Source organism: Echinops telfairi, unplaced genomic scaffold (assembly GCF_000313985.2).
Source record: "Echinops telfairi isolate 266 unplaced genomic scaffold, ASM31398v2 ScPeMD7_18;HRSCAF=68, whole genome shotgun sequence".
Classification (NCBI taxonomy): domain Eukaryota; kingdom Metazoa; phylum Chordata; class Mammalia; order Afrosoricida; family Tenrecidae; genus Echinops; species Echinops telfairi.
Window position 1 is genome coordinate 39287159 of NW_022103915.1, and position 21899 is coordinate 39309057.

The window sequence follows — 21899 nt, forward strand, 5'->3', positions numbered from 1 at the left end:
GAAAGTCCTGGCATTCTGCTTCTGAAAGGTCACAGCCGTGGAAACTCCATGGGTCACCATGAGTTCTAACTGGATCGACTTGAAGGCAGCAGGTAGATGTGAGAAAGTACAGACAAGTGCTTCTCAAAGCAGAACACATGTTCGGCTTTCCCGGAAAGCTTTTGATTAATAGAGATGCTACTTCCCTCTCCTTCAAAGATCATAACAAATAATCTGGGCAGGAATTCTAAGGAATTAGAATTTTTAAAAATCAATTAAAAACCAACGAGATAGAAGAAGGATACCAAACCTTTATGTCAAATCCCAAACTACAAGCCCTCTATCACTTAGTATATTCCAACTCATGGCAACTCTATAGGGCAGAATAGGGCTCCCCCCCAATGTTTAAACTGCTGACCTGGTGGTTATCAGCTCAATATAACCAGTCCACCAACACAGCAGTGATTAAGCAGATGAGGGGAGAAGACTTTTAGTCAAGCCATGGAAATGATAGATCTCATAGTGTGTCAGGAGAACCATAACCAGTTCTGCAGAGCTCGGTGTAGGATAGGTGGGGGCGTAGAGAGTATCGTGAAAGATGAAGATGGGAGATAGGCAGGACTTGACACTGGAGCCAGTGGGAAACCAGTGACTTGCCATGATCTCATTTCCTTTCTAGAAAAGATCACTGGACTGTGGAGGATGGATTAGAGGCACTGCAGTGTAGACCAATTAGGCAATGGTAATCTAGGCAGGAATCAAAATAGTAGTACTGGGAAGGCATACGATTCTTGAAGTACAATGAACATGGAGATGAAACCCACTAGGCGGTTGGATGTGGTTGGTGCAGTAAAAGGACTTTGTCCGTTGCCATGGAATCTATTCTAATTCATAGTGTTACAGAGTAGAAGGACTCCTTAGGGCTTTCAAGGCTTTGCTCTTTACAGATGCTGATGGCCAGACCTTTCTTCCAGAGTACCACTACATGGGTTCAAACCAACAATCTTTAGATTAATAGCTGAGAGCAAACCTTTGGCACTATTCAAGGACTCTCAATGGTATGTAGTTTGGGGTTTTTGTTTGTTTGTTTGTGTTTTGCTATCTACTTTTGCTCGTTTGCCATTGGTGGGTCTCCCCAGAATTAAGTGCTTCAGTTATGGAGAGGAGCATCTGTTAGAGGACTTGTTAACAGCATCAGTGACTCAAAGCTGATCATTGCAAATTTAGAAGCAATCAAAATAATAAGCTATTTGTAATCCCTAAAACGGTTAAATTCCTGACACGCTTAAGGTCGAGCATCTGACTAACATTTCCACCTAGGTTGTGTGGAGAGTGGGGAGAGTAGCATTCAAACAAAGGTTTGAGAGAGTTTAGTTAACACAAATGGTCAGGCCTAGTCTATAAATCTGTCCAAAGCAAATGGTGTTATAGCTTCCTACTACTTGAGAGCTTCATCTGGTAATGACCTCAGAAGAGTGTCTCCCTCCTACATCACCACACTGCCTTTCTTTAGCTCTTTGTTGTTGTGTGTTGGTCTTTGATCCCAGATCTCTCTAAGACAAAAGAAAAAGAAAAAAGACAGCTAAAACACTCACTTTGCAAATTGCCTAAGAAAGTTACTTTAGAATGTAAGCTAAACAAATTAATTCTAAACATACACACCCAATGTTTAAGCACAACTTTCAAATCTTTTGAAAAAACACTCTTACCATATTCGGTTCATGTTTGCCTGTGGTTGCTTTGTCTGTAGTTACACCGCCCATAGTGCCTGATGGGAAACATTAGGAAAAGGAGAGCGTCCTTTGAGAAAAGGACTACTTAATTTTGAATTGTAAGACTATTGTTAACATTTACCATCATCTAGTATCAACATGTCACTGCAAGGCTGACTCCGGTATCGGCATTGATGCAAAATGTGTTACTGTTCTTTTAAATCGTATTTTTTAAAAGTCAAAGAGTCTTTCTTTTTTTCCCTGATGAGAATCCCTGCTCCACAGGGAAAAGTAATAATAATTTGAGGATTGCATGGAACTAAAAAATAACTTAAAAAAAAAACACTTTAAGAGCCTATAAAATATACTTCTAGTAAATTACACTCACAGAAGCCCAACTTTCTCAGAGTGGCTGGTGGATTTGAACCGCCGAACCGGTGACTTTGAATTGCTTACCATATAGCAGTGGTTCTCAACCTTTCTAATGCTGCGACCCTTTAATACAGTTCCTCATGTTGTAGTGACCCCCCCCCCCAACCATAAAATTATTTTCATTGCTACTTCATCACTGTAATATTGCTACTGTTATGAATCAGGAAACTCCTGTGAAAAGGTCATTCGCACCACAAAGGGGTCGCGCCCCACAAGTTGAGAACTGCTGCCATATAGTGCCACGAGTGCTCCTATGCTCTTTAAAACAACTTTTAAATAAAGAAATAGGATGAAAATGATATATACCCGCAGATAATCCAGGGGGCTTCAAAAAGTCATGGGGGGAAATGGATTTTTTTCGAGCAACTTTTTGAAATCCCCTCATTTATTTTACACACACACACACACACACACACACACACACAAATGATCAATTGTGAACAGGGGGGGGGAGGCAGAGACAATGATAAGCATAAACTGAGATAGAAAGGGAGAACCAAACCAAATCTACTGCCATTGAGACAATTCCGCTCAGAGAAAGAGAGGAGGGAAGCAATAAAAACAGAACAGAGAAAGAATGGTATGGTACTAAGTAGGCGCTATAGTTTAATATGCACTTGATTCAGGTCTTATATTAGTGACTGCAACAATAGATTCAAACGTCGCAATGATTTTGAGGATGGGACAGGACCAGGCAAGGTTTTGTTCTCTTGTACATAAGGTGAATATTAGTCAGAACCAACTTGATGGAACTTAACAACAAGGAAGATTAAGGTTGACCTAAAATACAGGACACCCAATTAAGTTTGAAATTCATATATACAATAGATGTCTCATGCATATTTGGACCAACCCACTACCACCAAGGTGATTAAGACTCATAGCAACCCTACTAGGTAACGTAGAACTGCTTCTTTTTTTTTTTTTTGTAGAACTGCTTCTTAGGGCTTCTGTGACTTTAAGTCTTTACCAGAACAGACAGCCCCATCTTTCTCCTATGAGTGTCTGGTGGGTTCGAGCTGCTGATGTTGGGGCAACCTACTGCACCACTAGGGCTCACATATTTGGCAAGGGGAGGGGGGAGAGAGGGCACATATTAAAAAGTTATTCATTGTTTATCTGAAATTCATAGTTACCTAGACATCCTCTAGTTATTTGCGTAATATCACAAGCCTATCCTGGACATCCGGCGGCTCTCCTTAGCTAATGGGCAACGAAGCAAGTTATGGGATCCATTGCCACCCATTGAAATAATGATAATATCAACAAAGCTACCATTTATTTTCATCTTCAAAATAATAGATTTTAGAAATCAAAAGTTAGGAATCAATAAAATTTCCTTGTGGTTTCATAGGAACTGAAAAAAAAACAACTTAGTTTAGGAATTGACTTCATGACCTATTGATACTGTAACCCTAACTTTGATATTCAGAAGGTTCAGGTGGCCTCGACATTTAAAAAGTCTAGACTTGAAAGCAATATTATTTACCAGGGACCCAGACTTGAGCTAGTTGTGAGTTTCTGCCCTTGCTTTTCAGCATTTTAGCTTCATACTACTATTTTCCTTTCAGCAGCCTCTGCTGAAATGTGTTTCAGCCATCAGAAAGAGTAATACTACAGTGAAGCAGGTGGTAAAGGTTAAAATGGGAGGAATGACTTGCTTTCAGAGCAAAGGGAGTTCTAGAGTAAATAAGATCTCAAGAGTATTCATTTCCCACCTCACTGGGCTTTTCTCTGAATTTATAAGTATAGCATAATATTCAGAGCCAACCTTCAGGTGTTTCTCTAAATAACTCAGGGAAATGCTGCTAAGAGTTGAGGGTTGTAGGGTAAAGAAGCCAGGCTGTCAGAATCAAATGTCTTATCATGAATTATGCTATTACCAGAGATAAATCTCTTCTTTAAACACCAGCAGGTATGATGGGAAATCCAGGATAATTTAAAGATTGCTTCAAGCCTGTGCTCTCTAAGATAGGTGACTGCAGAAGGCCACAAATTGCCCTCTTGACTCCACGGACGCTAGAGAATGGGCTGCAGTACACCAAGGTAAAATTGTAACTTGACACCGATGGGGAAATAAGTCCCTTCAAATGGGACCTGGCTCTGTAAAGACAAAAGAGAAGACTTCACCCAAGTGTAAACAACAGGAAAAGGTGTCTCTTTTCTCTAAGACTAGATGATGCAGCATGCTAAACAGATAAGACTGACATTGGTAAGGCTACAACCTGGGCCTCAAGGGAATTGGTATGTTGGAATTGTTTGAAGAGCATCATTAATACAAGATAGTATTCTGCCAACCAAGTCCCAAATATGTAACACCACTGCAATGCAGCCAACCAAAAACAGAATAGCAGGAGGAGGGATTTTTGGCCCAGAGCAGTGGGGCAAATCCTCCCTCCTCTTGAAAAGTGAGAGAACGAAAGGCCCTGGACTTTGCTTTGCAGGAGTGTGTCCAAAATTACATTCCACCCTTTCTTTAACAACAGGCTTGTGAAATTCAAGTCTCCTGAATTAAGTACTTAAATGGAGGGCGGGGAAACAAAATACCACCAATGTGTGCAATTGCCCCAACCAGTTTTTAATGTGATTGTTCATTCATCTGATTTACCTGTAGTAGAAAGAAACCAGGGGGATTCTGGGAGGCTGGGGGAGGCAGGGGGGAGGCACAGAATTTCAAATAGAGGAAACTATTTCAGGCACATGGTTAAGGATTGTGTCTCACTCACTGCCATCGAATCATTTTCAACTCACAGCAACCTCGTAGGACAGAGTAGACTGCCTTTGCGGGTTTCTAAGAGTATAACTCTTTACAGAAGTAAAAAGCCTCATCTTTCTCCCCTGGAGCAGCTTGAAGTTTCAAACTGCTGACTTTGGGATTAGCGTCTCAATGCATAGCCACTAAGTCCCCAAGGCTCTTGTAAAGATTGTGTAGAACACTCAATTTAACATGGTCTAATCAAGGCTGCCTGTAATACACCTCACTATTACAAAACATGGCACACAAAAAAAATCAATAGTTTATTTTTTTCCTCTTTGATATGTGCATTGGCACATTTTGTCCTAAAGGGGATGGATAGAAGTCCAATGTCTCTCCAACAGCATTTCCCATTTCCTATATTGCCACCATTTGTGAACTTGGAGCCCAGATGTGGTTGGTACCACCTACTGGACTAATTCTGGAATTACAGATTCTGACCATCAGGCCTGCTTTGGAACCATGGTTTTTAAAAAATTTTATTATCGAACAAATTAATGTTAGGGCATATGGTTTTTATTGTCAGAATTATGCATTACAGGGGTGCTGTATTTGAATTCAAAGTATAGCCTTTACATCTGGAAGTAGCATGAGAACTCACGTATCTTAACACTGTCATTTTATGGGATAATACAAGGAAACACGAGCTCTGGAATTAGAAGCCGACCTTCTCTGAGCTTGTTTCCTGTTCTATAGAACCGACTCCATAGGATTATCAAGGATTAAAACAAACTGTGCTTTCCATTTATTCTGTAATATAGTATGGTCGTTGTAGATTAATGAAGAAAACTGAACTAAATTACTTGCCTGGGTCATGTAACAGGTGAGCCTCAGAGCAAGGACTAAAACTCAAGATTCAGACTAAATCCAGTGCTTTTCCCATTAAATTACAATTTCCCCAAATTTGATGGCGAGATTTTAGGTGAAAACTGAGATAAAATTAGGAAGTGCTGGAAGATAGCATTAAATACTATAAAACATAGTGAGGAAATTCACTTTTCAATTCTTTCAAAATTGATGGCTTCAAGAAGAAAGCTCCAATTTGATATTGGTTTTCTTTAAAACTCTTTCCAGCTTGCTAATCTCAGTTTTTATAAAGTTTAAGCAGGCCTTAGGTTTTAGCATCTTGCTAGGATAATAAAATTTTGTTCTATTGTTTACTTTCTGCAACAAAAAATTAAGTTAGTGTTTCATTTTAAATAGTCATATAAATTTATTTCCAAGGAAATAATTTAAGAAATTGAAGATTCCATCTAAACCAAATATTGACTAACCAGTAGATCAAGTGATAAATAAATGTAAAGTTTGGAAAACTTTGAGTGCCACCAAACCACCTCTCTTACCATATCATTGTTGGTATTCTCTTAGCCCAATTACTTTTAAAATCCCTCTTTGAAGAGAATTCTTTCCCTGTTCAATAATCAAACACTAAGTGATAAGTAGATCAACAGAACCAAAATCTAGGACTCAATTGGCTGTCAAATTCACTTGCCCTCACACAAACCTTTTGGGTTTGTGTATGTGTGTTAGAAAATGAAACTGTGTTTTATATATAGATAATATCACAAGTGCTTAGTGAGTGCATATCAATAATTTTTAAGACAATGGGTCACTCATGAATGTGGCTACATTCGTTTGTGGTAAATTAATATATTTATGGTCTATTACTTAATTCTCCAGGAGGATATGAGGAGAGGTGAAGAGACAAGGGCACTGATCATTAGGCTGTCCCAGGTCAAGTTTGACGGACTGTCTTTAAGCAAGGGGAAAGACAAACAAGCCCTCCTTAGGGGAGCATGTTGAATGGTTTTCTTCAAGTTAGTACTTATTAAGCTTGGTTTGATTTTAATCTGAGGCTAAAAGACTTCAGAATCCTTTCTCTATGGGTCCCTTGAAATGACCTTCAGTCAGTGACCTTCAAATAAGATAAAACAAGGATCGCTCCTTCTAATAACACTCCTCTATCTTCTTTATTTGTATCATAATGACTTTATACTGCTTCTGGTTCCATGCCAGGTTTTTATTGAACATTATCTCAAGCTTGCGCTATTCAATTCTTAGCAAAATATTAAGTGAAAGGAATATAAAAGAGGGAAGGGAAGGCTTTCAAACACTTGCAATATCTTTTCATGTTATGTCTCTGGTAAATTTTGGAAGTCCCCCTTCTGTAAGAGAAATTACCTGGAGGCTAGGCAGTCCATCCAGTCAGTTCAGTGTTCTCAGTTTTACCTATTGAGGACAGAACTGACTTAAGTTGCTCCAACACCTTCTTGAATTTCCTGTTCAGTAACATGTTATGAGATTGTCCCAAGGACTAGAATAATGAACAGTCTAGGGCCTTTAGACATACATTTATTCTATAAATATTATTGAAGACATTGATTGCTACACCACAGTGGCATCCTGGCTCCCTTTAAAGAATCTGAAGGAGAAATTTCAGGTCTCAGAACCAGAAAAATCTATATTTCTCCTGGTTGATTTATACGTTATGAACACTGTCTATCAATGTTTCTTTATGCTAAGAAGGTTAGAACCAAATGTGTAGCCTATTTCACTTTTCCTTGATTTACTCATTTATTTAATCCTATTTATTCTGTCCCTACTCATCTGTCAGTTTCTCATACTGTGGTGGCTTGCATGTTACTGTGATGTTACAAGCTATACCATTGGTATTTCAAATACTAGCGGGATCACCCATAGTGAGCAGGTTTTTCAGCAGAGCTTTGAGACCAAAACCACACTACAAAGGTGGAATAGGCAGTCCACTGCTAAAGGACTAGTCACTGAAAACCTTAGGACTAGCACTCCAGTATAGTTCTAGAAGATGAAGCCCTCAGCTTGGAAAGCACTACTAATATGACTGGGAAAGGGCTGCCTCCTCAAATGAGTCAAATTACTAATGTGGTTGGAATAAAGCTTTCAGGACCTTCACTTGGTGATGAGGCACAACACAAATGGAGAATAAATAGCCACAAGAACCCGTTGAAAATCAGAATATGAAGTATGAATATAGGAAAATAGGAAGTCATCAAAAATGAAATAGAACTCATAAAAATCAATATTGTAGGCAATAGTGAGCTGAAAAGAATTGGGATGACCATTTTGAATCAGACAATGATATGGCTTAGAATTTTGGCAGAAATGACTCATTCAAGAGGACTGGCATCACATTCATTATCAAAAAGAACATTTCAAGTGCTATCTCAAAATACAATGCTGTCTGTGATAAGATAATAGCTTTCCATGCAAAGTCAGCAGTTCGAAACCACCAGATGCTCCATCGGAGAAAGAAGAGGCTTTCTACTGCTATAAACAGTTATAGTCTTGGAAACCCACAGGGGCAGTTCTACCCTGTCCGATAAAGTCACTGGGAGTTGTCCGATAAAGTCACTGGGAGTTGAGATTGACTTGATAGCAATGAGTTTGGCTTTGGAATGTAAAGGAGCTAAAGTGAATGGAAGAAATGAAATAAAGAGCTGGCTGGAAATTTTCCATGAGCAGCTCCAGAAAGCAGAGTAGAACAGTATAATGACCTGGAGTTAGAAAAACAAAGGGGAAGAATATACTCAGTATATCTCTAGCTGAAAAAAAAATGCAGAAAAAATCAGACCTCAAGTTGAAATATTGAAGGATTCTATGGGAAAAATATTGAATGATGCAGTAAGAAATTGAATGGATATACAATCACTGTACAAAAATGAATTGGTTGACATTCAGCCACTTCAAGATGTAGCATATGATCAAGAACTGATGGTTTTGAATAAAGAAGCCCACGCTGCCCTGAAGGCATTGGCAACAGACAGGCTCTAGGAATTGATGAAACACCAACTGAAAGGTCTCAATAAACTGATGAAGCATTGGAAGCACTCACTTGCTTATGCCAACAAATTGGAAGATACCTGGAAGACTGCCTAGAGGAGATCTATATTTGTGCCTATTCTAAAGAAAGGTGATTCAAAGAATGCAGAAATTACTGAACAATCTTAATATTACTCGTAAGTTAAACTTAGCTGAAGATAATTCAAAAACAGTTGGAGAAATTCAAGCCAGATTCAAAAGGGAGTGTGGCATAAGGGGTGCCATTATGGACACCTGGTGATCTAATTGAAAACAGAGACTATCAGAAAGTTATTTACCTATATTTTACTGACTATGCAAAGGCATTCAACTGTGTGGATCATAAAAGCCTATAGAAAACATTCGGGAGAATGAGAATTCCAGAACACTTAATTGTGTTCATGAAAATAAACCAAGAGGTGTTGTTCAAACAGAACAAAAGGCTATTACATGGTTTAAAATCAGGTGTGTGTCGGGGTTGTATCATTTCACTATACTTATTTAATCTGTATACTGAGCATATACTCTTAGAAACGGGACAGCCTGCAATAAGCATATGACACAATCTTGCTTGCTGAAAGTTATGAGGACTTGAAGCATTAATTGATGAAGATCAAAGTCTACAGCCTTCGGTATGGATTACAGTTCAGTAAAGAAAACAAAATCTCTCACAACTGGACCAATAGACAACATCATGATAAATGCAGAAAAGATTCAAGCTATCAGGGATTTTATTTTACTTGCATCCATAATCAATGCTCATGGATGTAGTAGTCAAGAAATCCACTGACTTATTACATTGGGCAGATGTCCTGCACAAGGCCTTTTTAAAGCTCTAAGGTGTAAAGATGTCACTGTCAGGACTAAGGTGTGCCTGCTCCAAGCTGTGGTATTTTCAACCACCTCAGCACATGAAAGCTGGTTCATAAACAAGGAAGCCTGGAGAAGAATCGATGTAATCAAAGTATGGTATTGGGAGAGAATATTGGAAATATTATGGGTTGTCAGAAGAACAAATAAATCGATCTTGTAGGAAGTAGAGCCAGGGTGCTCCTTAGAAGCAAGGATGTCCAGTCTTCATCTTGTGTACTTTGGACATATTATCAAGAGAGGCTGGTTCCTGGTTGTATGATTAGTAAAGCCAGTCAAACAGAGGGCCAGTGAGAAAGAGGAAGACCATCAAGGTGATAGATTGACGACACCGTGGTTCAACAGTGTTCTCAATTGTGAGCATGGTGCAGGGCAAGGCAGTATTTCGTTCTGCTGTACATCAAGTTGCTATGAGTTCGAGCAGATTCAAAGGTTCAACAACGACATCGATTGTGGGTTCATAAACTGTTTACTCTTTTTGGAGTAAGACTGAGGAAAAATTATAAATGTTTATACTGGTGCTCGTTATAGACCTCTTTTTAAAATACAAAATTCAGATATATAGAAATCCATATTCACTTGAAATTCTAAGAATTGTTTCCTTCTACTACTTAAAACTAGTCCTTTATTCTATTTATTATGGTACACAATACAATTTCTTTTAATGATGTTATTAATTCTTTGGGAGAAATCACCAAAATTCCTAGAAGCACATTTGGATTGATGAACATCGCAAACACGATCATATATATATATATATTTTCACCTCTTTTCCCATAAGATTGCTGAGGTCAAACACTCTTCATTCCTAAGTAAGAGGACTTGAAGGATTGGGGGGAGCTAACATTTCCTTGAGTACCAAATGTGTATCGGCTATATGCACTAACTTTATTATATGTTATCTAGTCTTTACAAAGGAAAATTAATTTTTTCCTAGAGGGGATCTTTACCTTAGAATGAGTTCTTCTGAACAGTAATATGAGAGTGATAGAATTTATTATAATTGCACTCATATTTAACTTACCACCAGCCAGGCATGCTAATCATTTTACAAGTAATGAGATTCCCCAGTGCAAACCAAAAAAAAAAGACAAAGTCTCAAACTCTGCAGCTATGCTACCCTACCTACCTTGGAAACCAGGGAGATTTAAGAATGCTTGCTTTGGCTCAAAATTTTGCTGTAAGTGCAATGATAATTTCAGGTCATTGGCCTTCTGGTAGTTCTTCAAGGCTTCAATTTTGAGCTCTATCACTTTGCCTTGAAAGTCATTCTGCAAGAGAGCATTTTTCAAAATTACTCATCATCACATCAATTTCTCAAAATCTACTGTTACCCAAATCTTCTATACTCCAAACTACAAAAGTGATTCCCTTGTGTTCAGTCTTTAATGATGAGTCACAGAAATCTATGATTTTTCCAATTTCAAATATAACAAAATCAAAATCATAGGAAGCCATTTTATTTGTCCCAAGTTACTCAGGGTGAAGTCAGAGAGAGGTCCCATCTCTTCATAAAGCCCTTTTTACAGCAGGACACTTTTTAATCCAGAGTGAGGAGGCTAGGTTGGATAGTAGTAAGCTAAAAATGGCTTTAAGGACACAGCTCATCTCAGCTATACATCAATATTTTTAAAGTTGAGAGCCCCATGAGATAAAATTGGGCTTTTGACTTTATATTCTGTAAGTAAAATTGCATCCCATGATCAACCTTGGAAGACCTTAGTACCTGGATGTTGGCTTGCTCCCGATACCTGACCCATTGGATTTTCCTTTGTTGCTTTTCCTGGTGGAAGAAAGAGTATCTGGGTGACAAAGTAAATTGAAATCAGAATTTGGTTTTTTCAATATATTAAAATCCTTAAGCAAAATTATGGTGTTATAGATTTTGCGTCTGAAGCATAATTATTCACTAACAACTAGTTTCAACTGTACAGTCATTTTATTGGTGTTACCTATACAGTCCGCTCTCCAAAAACTAAATGAATAGGGTCATTTTTGCATGCAAGCACAATGCCTATAAATAAATTTTCCAAAATACATTAGCAAGTGTTCTGACATCACATAGCTATTGCTGCCTTGTCATTGTTAGTACAGCTTCTCCCACTCTACCTTTGCTACCATGACTTCCCAATAGCTCGCTGTGTCACTCTCTGAGTCGAATACACTCTCCGAAGGGAACTGGATCTCCTATAAAAACTTGTACTGGTTCAAGAGCACACCATAGCATAGGTAGATTACTGTGACCTTAAAGATTTATAATCTATCAGCTGGGGGGAAAAAGTACAGTTCAGAAAAATTATACTACCTTTCTTATCTCTTCCACTCTCTCTGTACATGATGTGTCCAGGTCACTCTTGGTCTTCCTAAATGCTGAGGGGGTCTTGGGAGCCTGGTATGGAAGAAGAGAACTAAGGGACTAGATGGTCCCAGGAAGGAACTACAGATTGTAAATCCAATATACCCAGATTCTATCAATTTATCTCCCAATCAAGCAAGCAAGCCCTGATTGTTAACAGTCTGTTTTCAGCTCTGATATCCTAAGTCCATACAGTTCACTTGCCTTTCCATCCTGCAAGTCTGTCTTATTTTTTATCTGTGGTGGTTTTTGTTGCTCATCCATCTCTTCTATTTCAAATGCCTGTGGAGAGACATTTTGACAAAGCTCAGATGAGTGATTTGAGAGAAGTAGAAAACCAATATGGGTCAAGACTTTTGGTTCTTGTGAGCAGCACCTTCTCAGATCACAACATGAAAAGTGCACGTCAAAGTGTGTTCAGGATGAAATGAAGCCTTCTATAGGGTCACGGTGATGGAACTGACTCAAAGGCATTGCTTTGTTTTTAAACCTTTGAGTGCACCTTGTAATAGCAAAACTTATTTGAGTCATTATGTGCCAGATATACTCTTAGTATACTACAAAATTCTCATTTAATCGTTACAGTTTTTTAAAGAACTATTTTTATTTCCGTTTTACAGATGAGATTTGGAGAGACTAAGTCATCTGTTTAGGATCACACAAACTAGAAAAGTACAGAGCTGGTACTTGAGCCCGGTCTCTGACTCTGAAGTTTATATTCTTAACCGCTCAGCCTTCTGCCTTTATCCATTTCTCTCTAAAATTTTGAGGCGGGGAGGTCAATCACAAACTAAAATAAATGGGCATCCCTTGCACAACGCTTCAAAACATCATGGGAAAATTCACTATCTTTTAAAAATATTAATTTATAGAGACATGTTGATTATCACTGAAAGAGACAAAGACAAATCATACATATGGCAAGACAATGATATCCACAGATTCACAGAAGCCCAGACAATTAAATAGGACAAAAATCCATTAAAAGTTTTGAAACGTGAAAAGTTACATTCATTAACACCTCCAGATGAAAGGTTGATAAAAGCCAAAGAATTTCTGCTAGCTAGTCCTTGTTTCTGCCACTTGTCTGTCAGTTTGTCATACTGTGGTGGTTTGTGTGTTGCTGTGATGCCGCAAGCTCTGGCACTGGTATTTCAAATACCAGCAGGCTCACTCAAAGTGAACAAATGTCAGCAGAGCTAAAGACTAAGAACACACTACAGAGAAGGAATAGGCTATCCACTTTTGAGGAATTAGCCTCTGAAACCTTATGGATAGCACTGAAACATTTCCTCTTGGTTTCCAAGCAGTAGGACTTATATTGCTTTCTTAAACAATACAGTAGTCTTTGAAAAATTGAAGGGCTGGGGTGGGGATATTAGAGCTAGGTATTCATTTGTTAATTGTGTTTTATTGACTATGCAAAAGCATTTGACTATGTGAATCATAACAAGCTAAGGATAATCTTGAGAAGAATGGGAATTCAAGAACACCTCACTGTGCTCATGTAGAGCTTACAAATAGATCAAGAGTGGTTGTATGAACAGAACAAGGGGATGTTTTAAAATCAGAAAAATGTTTAAAATCATAGTTTAAAATCAGAAAATATGTGCAACAGATTTTATCCTCTCACAATACTTATTCCATTTGTATGCTGAGCAAATAATCAGAGAAGCTAGATTGCATGAAGAATTTGGCATCAGGATTGGAAGAAGCTTTATTAACACCCTTCGATATGCAGATTCTACAACCTTGCTTGCTGAAAGTGAGACAGACTTGAAGCACTTGCTTATGAAGATGATGAAGGATTGGAGTCTTCAGTATGGATTGTAAGTCAATGTAAAGAAGACCAAAATCCTGACCACTGCATCAAAGGTAACATCATAGTGAGTGGAGAAAAAATTGAAGTTGTCAAGGATTTTGTCCTGCTAGGATTCATAATCAATGCTCACAGAAGCATCAGTTAAGAGATCAAATGACACATTGCATTGGATAAATATACTGCTCAAAACCTCTTTAAAGTGTTGAAAATCAAGGAATTTACTTTAAGGAATAAAGTGTACCTGACCCAAGCCAGGGTATTTTCCATTACCTCACATCCATGTCAAAGTTGGACACTGAATAAGGAAGACCTTAGAAGAATCAGTATGTTTGAATTAAGGTCCTATTGAAGTGTATTGAAGGAACCAGGGACTGCCAAAAGAACAAACAAATCTGTCTTGGAAGAAGCATAGACAGAGTGCTCCACTTACTTTGGACATGTCAGGAGAGATCAGCCCTTGGAGAGAACATCGTGCTTGGTAAAGTAGAAGGGCAGTGAAGAAGAGGAGGAAAGCTCTCGGAAGACGGATTGTCATTGTGGCTACAACCTTGGGCTCAAACATAAGGGTAATTGTGAGGATGACCCAGAACCAGGCAGTGTTGTTCTACATAGAGTCTTTATGAGCCTGAACAGATTCAATGGCACCTAACAATAGCCCTTGATTTTCCCAACAGCCTATCTGACTCCCTGAGACAAGGTATTAGAACCCATCCCCCCACCCCCAATTGTTCCATGATATTTTGAATCTTACTTGTGTAAAGTCTTTGGGAACTCTGGAGAAGCTGGATTTTGTTAGAAGAATGGTACTAGAACATCGCTTATCACAGGGACTCGAGAACTCAGGAGCGAAAACATCTGGCAATCCATGGAGCTGATTTGTACCTGCCGCTGAGAACTAAAGGAGCAGATCTCAGTACAAAATACAAGGCTCAATGGTATGCTGATTATTTGTGGAAAGGTGAGATAAAAAAAGCAGTCAGAGATCACACTTGCACCTGTTTATATCACAAGACACAATCTGCTCTTTCAGTTTTCTAGTCCGTGAAAAAGAACTCCAGACCCAAGGGCTTAGTTCAACAATGGCATTTTCCTTCTGGTTCCCCAAAAAAATCCCTAATATTGTTTTTGTCAGCAATGCAGTGGTTGTTGAAAAATTATAGGGGGCGGGGAAATTAGAGTTAGGTGTTTGTTCAGTTATTCAACTTACATGTATTCATGATATAGTAAGCATTGTGTTAAGATCAACTGCCATGGAGCTGATTCTGATTTCTGGAGGGCCCATGTGTGTTAAGTAGAACTGCACGTCACAGGATGTCCTGTGCTTTTAGGAAGATTACCCTGCCTTTCCTCTCAGGTGCCCCTCCGTTAACTCTAATTTCCATGCTTGGTAACTATTTGCACCACCTCAGGACTCCTATCATGGTACTAGGTGTTTGGAATTCAGAAATGAACAAAGAAATCAGTATCATTAGAGAAGAATGCATTTTGAGGAGGAAGGGCATATGACAAGGAGACAAGAAACAAAGATAATAATGGCCATATTCAACTAATAATAATAAGCATCTATTAGGGAAAATGCTATGGGTGGCATGGACAGAGTTGTATAATAAAAACGTAGAATTGAGGGGCCGGCACCCTACTTCAGATGAAGTGAGCAAGGAGGGTGACATTTAAGCTGACACCTGAAGGAAGAGAACGAGCCATTTATGAGAAAATAACATTACAGGCAGGGACAGAGCAAGAGCAATGACCTTGAGATAGAAAAACACTTTGTATGTTTGTAAAAGAAAAGGAGGCCAATGTGGTGGTAGCCTAGAGCGCTGGAGGAGGACTGCTGTAAGAAGCTGGAGCACTGGGCAAGAGCCAGGTTAGGTCACAATAAGGAATGGCTGAAAGGGTGTGTATCCAAAGAGTGACATGATTAGATTGTCTTAAAAAATAACACTTTGGCTTCTGTGTAAAAAGAATGGATTGGAATAGGGCACGTGTGGAAGCTGTGGAAGAAATAAGGATGGAGGCCAGAGGAAAGGGAGGTTCTTTGCACAGTGGGCTTTAAGACACTACTTTCAAGGCATCCTTGGAAGTTACCTCGTTGCATAGCATCTCCATTTCCTTCCGAAGCATCTTGTTTTTCTTTTCCTATTGAGGGGGAAAATGTTTAAATGTAGAAATTAAAGTTATAATGATTAAGTAATGTGGTCCAAGGGGTACAGAGATTTAGTAGACCACAGAAAAATGGCAATGGATGTGCCCAGTCCCAAATCTAAGAGCATGAGATGAGTGGGAGGAGGAGGAGGATAGTAAACTATTACTATTGAGCCAAAGCTTTACTTACGGTAACTCTGGCATGATGCCAAGAGAAACAAGTTTCCCAGTTATCATGTATACTTGAGTATAAGCCAACCTGAATATCAGCCGTGGCACCTAATTTTACCACAAAAAATGTGCTGAAAAACCTCGGCTTATACATGTGTATATATGGTAAAACACATAATGTTCTGGTCACATGGCAATTTCTCTGGGGCTTTGCCCACTAATTTCTAAGTTTTCAGATCATTTACACCATTTTTTTTATGTTTTAAGAATCCCTAAGAGCAAACTGTTTCTCACCTTTTATTTTGATAAACATTTTCTTTCTGTCAGAAAATATTGATAAAGTCATTTTCTGAATTGTGAAGTGATAATACATTTCTATACTTTAACATCCTCAGGTGAATGGTACATAAAAGCCAAATAAATTTTGCTAGCTAGTCTTTGTTCTCCCCAGCAGTCTCTCTGACTCCCTGGGCTTTCTAGATTAAGTAAGGAGACAGGAGTGATAGAATATTAGGTACTAGTAATGGGCACTCTGTCTTGCCTTCTACATCTGGCCACAGCAATGGAATTGAGCCCAGTTAAGAATGCTGTTCCCCAGAGTGCCTACCAACAACTTACAAGATTCTGCTTCATTTCTTCTGCTTCCTTCATCAGATCCTCCGAGGAATCGTCACCCACCTTTCCTGCCATGATTTGCCGCATGATCTGCAGACTAAAAGGAAGAAAGTTGTCATAAAACATTTGTACTTCTGAAAGGTCAGTATTAATATTCTGCAGCCAGTCGGAAAGTACTCTGCCATGGAAGTTAGGTAGGTGGGAGGGTTGGAGGATCCCTTGAGTTATGGGAGTCCCTGTGGGCACAGAAGGTTTCTTTAAGTAGGATGATTCTATTCTTAATAGACTATAGTGATGTGCTCATTAAAGAAGTTTGTGCTCTATTCTGATCAAAAATTAGGTATCCACCACCCAGGTCTCTTTGACCTCTGAGAAAAGATAGTATATTAGTTTATGACCTTTGAAGAAAAAAAGGGTGATTTTTTCCCCCCTGTGGGACTAAAGCATAGGTACAAGACCTTGCTGTTTTAAAACTAAATCCTAGAATTATTTATTATTCTCATCTCTGTCTACCTGCTTATATCTCTGATATCTCCATATAAAGATAATTTGCTGAGGAGGGCACTTATACCCTTTGGGTAGTCCCCAAAGGAGTCTTAGTGGTGTAGTGATAAAAGTGCTTGGCTGCTAACCGACAGTCCGAAGGTTCTAACCTCCTTGCTGCATGTGTGGTAGTCTGCATCCATAAAGATTTACAGCACTAACAATCCTGTAGGATCATTATAAGTTGTCATCAACCCAACACTTGGTTTTAGTAGTCACCAGAGTACCCAAGTGTCTAACAAAGTCTGAATCAGAACCCATGTCTTTGATGATGAGAAAATGTATTTTTGAAAAGATTAATTCATGTTTTTGTTCCTTGTAGTTTTTCTTAGTTGATTTTTCTTCAGTTCCCAGCAGGGAATCAGGTCTTTCTGCTCTCCTGCCTTCAGAGACATCTGCGCTGCTGGGTTATAAGCCACTGATTATTGACTACAACCTCCTACCTGGCTTTTGTTCTTCCCAGGTCTGAATTCTTTGAGATACTCTTGGTATTGGTAGGGCTTTGAGGGAGATTTTCTGCGACTATTAAGGAAGCACAAGTGGTAAGTCCTAAGAACAAAGAGTACCCTAGTCAAGACCTTAGCTGTCTATATATTTAAGGAAGCCATATCCTAATTTAGATGACTGCTAGACTCAGAAAAAATTGCATACCAGTGCTTGGCATGAAGAAAGCAAAATCATCTATTAGAGTAAGTCCAAAGATTGGTACTGTAAACATGTCTATGTGACTATAGGATGACTACAAACAAGTTCTCTCCGTAATACTTTAGTCTTAGTAGTATTTAGTAAGCACTTAATAATAGTAAATACTAAATACTTCGTGCAGTACTTGTGATACTCTCAGTAATATCGCAGTCTCATTAGGTGCCTTCACAAAGAAGAGCGAGTCAAAATAGTGGTTTCTGCGGGCTGGCTACGTTCAGGCAGAGAAGTCATCACAGAAGGTTATGGTGACTGTTTGGGGTTTTTTTGTGTGTGTGGTGATTTCAAAGGGGTAATTGTAATAGATTTCCTCAAAAGACAGGGGCATATGATGAAGTGTCAAGAAAATCTGAGACTACATTGGTAAGAAAAAGGCCAAGAGCATAGCATCAAGGGTATTTTTCTCCATTACAACAAAGGACCTGCTCATGTCCATGGGTATCAAGTGCTGCCCCATGATACTTCATTGAGAAATCTTACCCCATCCATCTCCAGCCCTGATCTTGCACCTTCAAATTTCTTTTTGTTCAAACACTCAAAGAATATTTGAAAGGAATATAGTTTGAGTTCCGCAAGCATGCCAAAGTGCTGTCATGAAGTGGTGTCAATTGAGCATAAGAATTCTTAGGAAAGGGGCTGCGAGATGGAAGCACCAACTTCAGAAATGTACAGGCTTTTCTGACAATACTTTTTGACTTACTGTCATATTCTGCAGCGATTCTACAGATATGAACAAAGAAGCTATCAGTGTGACTATGATAGACTGAAGATTAAAGAACTTTTTCTTTTTCCTGGGTAGGCACCTTATGAGTAAGAGTTTAACTGTAACCCCACAAAAGAAGAGATCCGAATCGTATTTAGTTTTGCTAAAAGAAAATAAACTCTTCCTTGACAAGCTGGCTCTTTTGGTTATAGATTCCTCACCTACTATAACTGAAGTTCCTATTTTTTTCAAAACAAATGTAAATAATCATTCTAATCCTATTAGATAAAAATGAGATTGTCTGCTCCTATAAAAATTTATAGTCTTGGAGACCCTATATAAGATGGCTAGGAGAAAAAAGTGAATTGATGACAGTAGGCTTTCTTTTTGCTTGTTTTTAATCCTTTGGAAACTTAAGTTCTCCATTCTTTTGGCCTCTAGTAAATCCTGGGGTGGATAGCCCTTACCTTCTTTGTTTCTCTTCCAAGTTCGACATTAACTTCTGGAATAAGAGGTCGTTCTTATCTTCTAGGGGTTTTAGGATCTCTAGCAATTCTTGCTTCCTTAGCTTTATGTCATCATTCAGTTCCTTTAAGTAGTTGTCATTTGCTTTAGAACTTCTGTGGGAAGAGATAGCATTAAGGTTAGCCTCACATGGGTGAATAGAGAGAGACCCTTTTCTCCTCTCTGGGTAGTTACCTTTTGGCATCTTCCATCAAGAACTCACCTAGTTTTTGAGGGCAAGCATGATCCTAAAGAGTTTGCACCATTCATCATCATGAAGGGGAATGTGTACTTTAAGTAGAAAGACGTCTTCTTAAAGTATGTATGCCTTCTTTTCCCATCGAGTTAAGCCATCATTTTGTACTGCTGTTCTTGAAACCCCTGCTGCAGTGGACTGCTTTTAGCTAAAGCTTGAGGTCACAATGGCTCAATGGCGCTAAGACTACAAAATCAACAAGTCTTATAAGGAGCTCCAACCAAATGGCAGCTTATTAACTGAAAATACTACTAACTGCTCTTACATCTTGTCTTAACTTTGCCAAATGCCAAAAGCCTTTATTCTGAAGTTTTAAATTGAAATGAAGTGCCCAGCACATGTTAGGTGTTTACTCATTTTTGTAGGGCTTTGTATGGTTGGGTAGGGATTACTTGATGCCTTAAGTAAGCAGTCATATACCAAAAAGAGAAAAAAAGCTGAATTATATGACTAATGGCCCTGGTGGCCTACTGAGCTTTACATAGAGCATAGGTAGGTCAATGGTTTGAACACACCAGTCGCTCCATGGGAGAATGATGTAGCTATCTACCCCCACTCCCCCGAAAGATTTACAATCTTGGAAACTCAATAAGGAAACTATACCTTGTTTATAAGGTTACTATCAGTAGGAATTGATTCAATGACAGAGAGTTTGAATTTCTGTTTTTATTTGTTTGTTAGTTTTGGATAAAGCTTCAGCTTCAGAGCTCTTCATTTTTAAAGACCTTTCCCATACATTCTCTTTTCATGATTTTATCTATACAACTATCTATCTATCGAAAGAGGCCCCCCCCCAGGTTATATACATATCACAGCCCTACAAAACTGCATCTCCCCTGGTTAGTTATATACTGTCCAGCGTATCCTATATATCAAAGTAGGCTCTAAACATATTTTTTCTAAAGTACACATATGTTACATGAAAGTTCTGTGATATCTAATTTAGTGTGACATTAAATTAGATTAGCCTTGTCAAGTGTCATTCAATTGATGTTGGCTAACCTAAGCATTCTCATGAAAATTTTGGAGTAAGGGTGAGCACACACCTCAGAATGGAAAGAAGAATTGATTGGGTAGACATTCTTTCCTCATTCATACTAATTTCCTAGATTTTAGATGTAGCAAGTGATAGTACTTAGTCGAGGACAAAAATGGCATCAATCTCCAAAGCACAGCCTCTGCAAATTTTATGTTGTGACATTTGGCCAGTCGGCAGAACTTTATTAGAATTTTAAAACATTTAGTGGGCAGCATCTCAACTCACCTTCCTTTCTGTCCTTGCTTAAGAATAATTGAAAGTAGAAGAATCTTTGGTATTCTGATGTCCTCTTTTCCACAGCCAATCAGCACCTCTGATTTCCCAACATTCTAATGCCCATTTCTTCCATTTCCAATACAACTTCCAAGGAGAATATTTACCTTGTAACAAGTGAAACACTTTCATAGTGAAAGGTTTCCATAGGGAAAGGCTTCAGAAAAATTACAAAGTGGCATGGAGAGAGGACTCTATCAGCCTCTTGGGCAGAAGGAAAAAGAGGGAAGCTATAGATGATAGATGTAGAAGGGGCAGGGGAGTTGAGCACTACCTTTTTCCCTGAAGTAGAAGTTAGGTCCTCTGCTGATTGCAGAAGTGTGGGAGGAAACCTCAGGCTTAAGATCTGGGTCAGCATTGTGAGCAGTTTGGCAAAGCAAGCCAACTAAGGAAGAGTGAAAGGCATGCCAAGTGTGCTAAGGGTCAAGGTGAGCTTGGTAAATGCATAATTATCATGGCATGAATCAGCACTTAGACCATTTTCTCCAGTACTTGGCAAACTAGAAGCAATAGTAGAGAGAACAGATGGTTGCTTTAACTCTGGGTTGGAATTTGGCAGAATGGATAAAAATTCAAGGGGGTTGAGGGTGCTCTGTAAGAGTATCTGTCAAAAGGTCTCACCGAGTTCAGACTACCAAGGAAGAAAATGAAGATAGGTGGAAACGAAGAGCGAGCCAAGACGGAGACATGCGGGCACGAAAAGAACAAGTATGGCCAGCAAACATACTTCTCATCAAATTACTTGTAGAACTTGCTCTTATTGTTTAGCTAAATTATAGTAGCAATTTGTATTTTTTTCCTCCAAATAAACATTATCTGTGTTGCTTTCTGTCACTGCATAATATTCACTGAAATTCATGTGGTCCCTTAAAATAAGTCTTATAACAAGCTATTCACAATGACCTCATCCAACATTACAGCATTTGATTTTAGTGTTTGTTAAGAAAACGTGTGATTGCTCTATAATTAGAGAACTCAGAGAAATACATTTTACTGTTAGTTTTACCAGTGGAAAATCAGATTAGTCTAATTAAGCCAGGTCTCCAAGTGTAGATGTAATTATTTTCATATTAAAGCAAAAATCCAGAAGCTTTTCTCCCCTCACCTCTCTTAGTTTTGGATGTAGCGAGAAAATTACAGAATTTCTCCAGGGGGGAACAAAACCTGAGAGCTTTCTGGCCCTCT

At 38.7% G+C, this 21899-nt stretch overlaps 1 protein-coding gene across 1 annotated transcript; it reads right to left on the minus strand.

Annotated features, from left to right (window-relative positions):
• Positions 1 to 1417: 1417 nt before the first annotated feature.
• Positions 1418 to 20846, minus strand: CCDC196 (coiled-coil domain containing 196). Its single transcript, XM_045287621.1, is given in 12 exon segments — positions 1418 to 1457; positions 1459 to 1532; positions 1689 to 1747; positions 10715 to 10856; positions 11312 to 11368; positions 11891 to 11974; positions 12146 to 12223; positions 15852 to 15902; positions 16698 to 16791; positions 19110 to 19262; positions 20667 to 20754; positions 20822 to 20846. Coding segments are annotated over 12 exon segments (945 nt in total).
• Positions 20847 to 21899: the final 1053 nt, after the last annotated feature.